This window comes from Diadema antillarum, unplaced genomic scaffold (assembly GCF_040938485.1).
Source record: "Diadema antillarum isolate AM-2024a unplaced genomic scaffold, OU_Dant_1.0 seq00001269_RagTag, whole genome shotgun sequence".
Taxonomy (NCBI): domain Eukaryota; kingdom Metazoa; phylum Echinodermata; class Echinoidea; order Diadematoida; family Diadematidae; genus Diadema; species Diadema antillarum.
In genome coordinates, this window is record NW_027272051.1 from 343,399 (window position 1) to 350,952 (window position 7,554).

Here is a 7,554-nt window from a genome sequence, read left to right on the forward strand (position 1 = left end):
TAGAGCGTTGCGACTGCTCGGAGCTCCATGGTTACACTCTCCCTCGCCTACCCCTGCCTCGCCGTTCTCGTCCCCTTTTTTTCTCCGTAAGAAGCACCTAGTTTTGAATCGCGTGGAGTGGATCACATGTAGTATCGTCAATCGCTAGTCCTGAAACATTTTTACACTTGTAGAGTCCAATTAATCGCAGAATAAATTGACAAGCTTTGGGATAAAAACCATGTTATGAAAAGACAGTTGATAGGTCAAGAACCTGCCTAATAATACAAGTTTTGCAAGCTTATATTAGATACCTTAACTATCATTGCAAACCTTATTTTTCTATTGGTATTATTATTAGCTACGTCTTATAAACGTGCTTAAAAACTCATCTTAGTTTCAGTCGCCGTGATCTACGTCTTGCAGCAATGATAATGATAATAACGAAGGACAGAACATAATATTATCGCGCAGCTGTATAATAGAGATATCCTCTGTTACGCATTACAAAGCAATAATCATGGCATACGTTATTCCATTTTTTCGGTGCTATTCATGTTGTTTCTTCTCTCCAGTCGCCCTGAACGTGACGTCAGAAGAACGGAGTGGGGGAACTCATCCACAGCTCTGCACGGCATATCCCTTCTGCATGCACCGAAACCACGCGTTGTACACCATTTCTGTCCGGATGATTAGCAGCTAAACAGCAGGTGAATAGGCCTATCAATGACAGATCCCATTTAGCATATTTTCTACTTTTGGCTAAATCACTGAGATGGGGATTGGGGTGAACGATACCTTAAGTTACTGAAGGGCTTTTGGAATCAGGGTGCATATAGGCCTAACAGAGGGAGCTGAGGGGACGGGGACGGAAATGAATTTGAGCTTGCAAAATGTCATTTGAGTTCTTTATAAATATATCTAACAAGTACCTTTCCTGATAGAACTCTGTATACATATGCCTTTTAAAATAACTTGACTGAAGTGCGTGATGGCACTTCAAATATCATTGATATACGTATATCATGATCACGTATTGCGTTATACAATGTCTTGTTTAAATATTGATAATAGTACACGTCATGTCCCCCGGGGCAGGTTACCCCAAATGACTGGACAAGCCACATTGCCTAAGATACTAAAGGTGACAGTAGAAATTGCGTCCATAAAATTGCCAAAGTGTAAGTTAAGGATTGTTGTATTCATAATTGGTATTTTGTCACCGTGTGTGTGTACAAATCATATTTTAATGTGTGGTTCTCTGAATTTCTCTTTCGCTCACAGGTTGCTGAAGATAACAGACACTGGCTACTTCTGCGTGTGTGATACAGACATGACTACCTCAGTTTTCTCACGGCAAGCATGGGGCCTCTTTGCCTACTTACTGTCTCTACTGATCTCTCAGAGCTCAGGGCATAACATCCTGGTGAACGCCATACTCGGCAAGGGAAGCCATTTTCATTTATCAGCTGCAATCAGCGAGCAACTCGTAAAAAGAGGATACAACGTCACCTATCTGGTAAGCAACGCTTTCGAAGATAAGATCAGAGGTGGACAATACGGCCACATGTTTCATCTTGAAGTTTTTACACATCCTATTCCCGTCATGGAGGTTCATGAGATGTTCAACAACTTAAGTCAACTGGCCTTCTCCCCACCCAATCAGATGAAGGAGTTTAAACTAGTATTAAAGCTCACAGAGGCACGGAAACAAGATTGTGACACACTGCTAAATGATGAGAAGCTGATGTCTCGACTGCGTTTGTCAAACTTTTCCGCCGTTCTGTATGACATGACATGGCTCTGTGGTGCCATTATAGCTGAAGAGCTTGGTATACCGCATTTTACGGTGTGTCCATTCCCGAATCCATGCATGGTTACCACATCGGCCGGGTCAATCTTTAGTCCATCATTCATTCCTGTATTAACAACACCGTTTTCAAACAGAATGACCTTCCATCAACGACTTATCAACACCATTACCTACGTCTTGATATCTATAATTGGTAAAATTTTTATGATCGACACATACAGTGATATTACTGCCAGATATGGAAAGTCGCCTGATAAAGTTTTCGAACAGTCTAAATTGTGGTTAGTGAACAGCGACTTTGTTGGGGAGTACCCGTGCGCCCTTTCTCCAAACGTCATCCCTGTCGGAGGGCTCACTACCCGAGATCCTCACCCACTCCCTCCAGATTTGGAAGATTTTGTTCAGGGATCCGGTCATCATGGCGTTATTGTGTGTTCGTTTGGAAGTTTTCTAAATATGACCAATGATCACAAAAGTGCCTTTCAGAGCTTCTCTAGAGTTTTCGGCCGATTGCCTCAAAGGTTCGTTTGGCAGGTGGCCGGCAAACTATCTTTTCCTATTCCACCGAATGTGAAAATCCTCCCTTGGCTTCCATTGAATGACTTGCTTGGCCATCCAAAAACGAAAGCTCTCTTTTATCACGGTGGTCATAATACCTACTACGAAGCTATATATCACGGGGTCCCTACAATCGTTATGCCTGTGTACGGGGACCAGAAGGATAATGCTATGCGGAGTGTGCATCTCGGATTCGGAGTGACTATCAGCAAGGACTTTACTGAAGACGAATTGTACAACACCTTACACACAATTACAACTAATGGAAGTTATTCGGAGACAGCAAGCCGTCTTTCGGATATCTTCCGTGATCGCCCGATGAGGCCGGCCGAGCGGGCCGCATTCTGGATCGACCACGTCATCAAGCACGGAAACGATCACCCGGGTCCCCATGAAAACCTAAACGTCTTCCAATACTACCTACTAGATGTAATTGCCTTTGCGTTCCTTGTTGCAGGAGTTACTATGTACGGTATCGTGAAGTGTGTTACAGTAGGATGTCGCATGATATCTCGTCAAGTTGTCAAGTTGAAAAATGACTAATCTCTCCTTTATGTGGGTAACAGGGCCGGCGCAAATAGAAATAGGAAGAGCGAAGTACTATCAATATTTATCATGTAAAGCAATGAATATTCTTAAATATACAGAACAATGTGTGATTCTTTAAAAATCGTGTGTTAACTCTTACGATAGATTAGAATCTTGAAAAGTGTTCTGAGATATCATGAGTGAAGATTTACAAGAATCTGTTGCTGACAATGAACTGACAGAAATTTATCACTTCTCGAAGTAACAGCAGTATGGACTAGATGGTAGTAATTTTGTCTTTTAATACGCTCATATACAATCATTTTTTCCATTTTTAATGTTATACGCTCATGTAAATCATACTTTTTTTTTTCACTCGGGATGCAAGACAATCGACACACTCGGGCACAACATCCAGAGTGTAGGTTTCCCCAAAATCATTCCGTTAGGACCCTCGCAAAGGCTTAATGCAGTAATGTGCACCATAGTTTACGCGTGTCATAAGTTTTTGAATTAGATGTAAATTATCATTCGTTGTCAAAGTAGCTTGTGCTGTTCTTGATTCGATTAAAAAGGACATGTGATAACGTTTGATTGACCACCAACTCGTTACATTATTCATGTTGTGTCCGGGCCACGTTCCTTGTAAATGTTCTCTTTAAAGCTTTATAAGTATATCCTTATCTCTTTCAAGAACTTCAGAGATGATTATCTCGCATCTCGCACTGCTCTCAAAAACATCGATTCTACGCACATAAAATATATTATTATACACTTCTATGTATAATAAACATGTAATGTAATAGGTCTTTGCAGTCATTTTCGAACGTTTGTCATTCAGTTTGATAATCGGGTCATTCAAATTCGTTTTGATCATTCAATTTCTCACTTTGGTCAAACAATAATAGTACTCAGATCATTCAAATTAGAATGCACGTCGAGAACATTCAAATGCCAATTGAATGCGTCTGAATGCGAGCATTCAATTTTGCACGTGAGCATTCGAGTTCTTTAATACCCCCATTCCAGAGAGATTTTTTTTTCCCCATCGGTCACTCGTCGGAAGCAAAGATTGCTGCTTGCGGCCACCCATTATTACAAAAAAAAAAAAAAAAATTAATCATTCCATAATTACCCCACCCGACGCTCTAACGAGTTTCATTGACCACTTCTTCGAACGATTCTAGCAAAGAATACACTTATTTACACTGGACCAAATTATTGGAATTCCCTGAATCATGAATTAAAATCTGCTCCTTCTATATACTCATTTAAAAGGAGATTAAAGTTTTTTTCTTTTACAATCTTATATTGACGACTCCCAGAATCAGATTAGTTTATAGTCTTACTTTGTTACCCGTCCGCAATAACTGCATTGCCGTTCTTTTTATTATTATTACTATTGCCGATTTGTTGTTGTCTTCAATTCAATTTTTGCATCGGGCTTCTAATACAAGAGGGGCCCACACTCTATACAAGCTTTGTCTTTTTAGTGGGTCCCTCCGTTTTTTTCACACAGTGCATATATTGACAACTATTACACTTTCGTTACCTCAGCAACTATTATAATGTATCGCTACTGTTAGTTTTTTCTATTATTGTTGTTTTCTCTGTACAATTGTATGCATTGTTTCTTTCACTCGAGAAAGTGAGATTTATGTTTGTATATTGTGGAAAAAACAGATAAATTTGAACTTGAACTTGAACTTGAACTCAATCCACATTTCTCTTTGGGTTTGGGTTTCCTTTAACTTTCGATGAGTGACCGATGAGAGAAAATCTCTGTGGAATGGTAAGTTCATTCAATTAAGTAGCGCAGGGTTGGTGACCAGACAGCAAGCAGACATGACCATGACAGCACAAGCCATGTCATGCAATACTGGAATAACGGCATTGGGCACTCACGTTACTCGCGAAATTGACCGACCGCTTCCGGAAGTTGAAGTATTTTCTCCGAATTTGAATGGCAACCTTTTAGATTCGATGTTCCTTCCCTTTCTTCCTTATCCCTCTAATCTGTCCCTTTCCATTGTCTCTTGTTTCTTCCGTCATTGTTCTTGTTTTCCTCGAACTTCTCAGTGTCTTTTTGTCTTCTTCCGTTCTTTTACATTTTTCTGTCATTCGATTTATTGAGTGGCCAATATTGTTTACATCTTGTTTTTTTTACGTGGGCCTCTCATTTTCAGAACACAAATATATAAAAACAAGTAGCTTCAAATGTATTATGAGGTAAGTTCATGTAATACATCGTACGTTTTGTTTCCCTTGAACTTGTATTGATAACAAAAATATCATATAGGAAATGAGATTTGATTTGAATTGAAAATATATTTTACAAAGAAATATATATTTCCCGTGATGGATAAGTGGAAAATTTGTAGTAATGTTGCCATGGCTTCGACCCTTTTATTATAAATAAGAATTGTTATCATAATTTTTTTTTTTTGCATACTGTTGTCTATTAAAGGACAAGTTCACCTTCATAAACATAAGGATTGAGAGAATGCACCAATATTAGTAGAACACATCAGTGAAAGTTTGAGGAAAATTGGACAATCGATGCAAAAGTTATGAATTGTTTAATTTTTGTGTTGGAACTGCTGGACGAGGAGACTACTACAGCTTGTCATGTCATATGCGTACAACAGTATAAAGAAAATGTAAAGAAAATTTAACATATTTTCATTTTTTTCACATAACAAAAGAGCATTTGACTTGCCTCTTTCTAAAGGCAGTGGGAATAATATTACCCATAACATATGTCAGTAACGAGTCAAGGGAATGAGTACTTTTTTCAAAAGATTAAATTTTGTGAAATTCTCTTTATATTTTCTTTGTATTGTTGTACGCATGTGACATTGTACACTGGGGTAGTCTTCTCATCCAGCGGTTACTGCACAAAAACTTCAAAAAATCGTAACTTTTGAACGGGTTGTCCGATTTTCCTCAAACTTTCAATGATGTGTTCTACTAATATTGCTACATTTTCTCAATCCTTATGTTTATGAAGGTGAACTTGTCCTTTAAACAAGCCTGCAGGTCATTGTTTGATGGCAACTTATACGAAAATGAAGAACGTCATCTACCCCGCTGATAAGTGGCAAAATTTTAGTAATGTTGCCATGGCATCGACCCTTTTACTATAAGTAAGATTTTTTTTTTTTTTGGGCATAATGCTGTCCTTTATACAAGTAGGTTAATTGTTCGATGGCAACTTATACGAAAGTGAAAAACATCATCTACCCTGCTGATAAGTGGCAAATTTTAAGTAATGTTGCCATGGCATCAACCATTTTACTATAAGTAAGAATTAATTTTTGCACAATGTTGTCTATTATACTATTAGTAGGTCATTGTTCAATGGCAACCTATACGAAAATGTAAAACATCATCTACCCACCAAAAACTTGCTGTCATTCTTTAAAAAAGATCTCTCACTAGCAATGCTTTTATTGAAATGACAATATTCAAGAAGGAATTTTGTCATGTTTCGGAAGAGGAATTTCTGGGAAAATTTCAATTTAAAATTGTATGTACACGTACTTTCAAAAGAAATCGAAAGTCTTCCTACAGTTTTCCCTGACCCTCAAAATTGAGCCTGAAGCTATAGGCCTAATCGCAGTGTATAGAGATCAACAGACTGTACTTGTCTTTTTCCTTATAGGCCTATAAGAAAAATTGCTCCACGACTTTCAGGGTGTGCAGTGAGTGAAAGGAGTGTCTACTACGGGCTCCCTTATATTCGAGGAGGATGAGAGGGGTGTTATGCTGTTGTTGTTGCTGCTGTTGTTTGTGACGCATGAGCAATTCGCCATTTATTTGCAAATGCGATGTCTATTCATTGCGGAAAGTCCTCACCGAGTTACCCGCTGAGGTCACGGTTTGGATTGCATTGTACGTGTACATGTACACGGACTGTGGCTGGTGGCCTCTCTGTCAGGGTGGTGGTGGGTCAGTGAACAGTCTTTCCATTGTGCTCATTGTTCGGCGAGACGGGCCACCTCCCTGGTATGCTAAGTGAAAGTGAACATGCTCTTTGTACAGATATTCATTCGTAGCTTTCACATGTGGCGTGAGTTAAATCCTCGGTTAGATGGTAAGTTTACACGATAATAGGCCTGCTAAGTTTGTGTTGTTACGGATATCATTATGAAGATTTATGATTCCAACTCGTTTAACGTGGTAGAATTAACTTCATGTTCATCTCTCCCTGAGTCTCTCACCCTCTACTCCACCCTTACGAAAAAGTCCTGTGGTACTCCTGCGGTAATTACCACAGGACGGTACCTCAGGACAGTACCACAGGACAGTACCACAGGAAAGTACCACAGGACAGTACCACAGGACAGTACCACAGGAATTGTCCTGTGGTATTTTGGGACATACCACAGGACAGTACCACAGGCATTCCTGTGGTATTTTGGGACGTACCACAGGGCAGTACCACAGGAAAGTACCACAGGACCGGTACCACAGAACAGTACCACAGGACAGTACCACAGGCATTCCTGTGGTATTTTGGGACGTACCACAGGGCAGTACCACAGGAATTCCTGTGGTATTTTGGGACGTACCACAGGGCAGTACCACAGGACTAGTACCACAGGAACAGTACCAAAGGAACTGTCCTGTGGTATTTTGGGACGGTACCACAGGACAGTACCACAGGTCGATCA

The 7,554-nt window shown here is 39.7% G+C and overlaps 1 protein-coding gene across 1 annotated transcript; it reads left to right on the forward strand.

Annotated features, from left to right (window-relative positions):
- Positions 1-629: 629 nt before the first annotated feature.
- Positions 630-2,893, forward strand: LOC139745478 (UDP-glucuronosyltransferase 1A6-like). The gene is made up of 2 exons (XM_071655870.1): positions 630-689; positions 1,264-2,893. The coding sequence occupies exon 2, from the start codon at positions 1,313-1,315 to the stop codon at positions 2,891-2,893; it is 1,581 nt and encodes a 526-aa protein (XP_071511971.1). The 5' UTR covers positions 630-689; positions 1,264-1,312.
- The last annotated feature ends 4,661 nt before the right edge of the window (positions 2,894-7,554 follow it).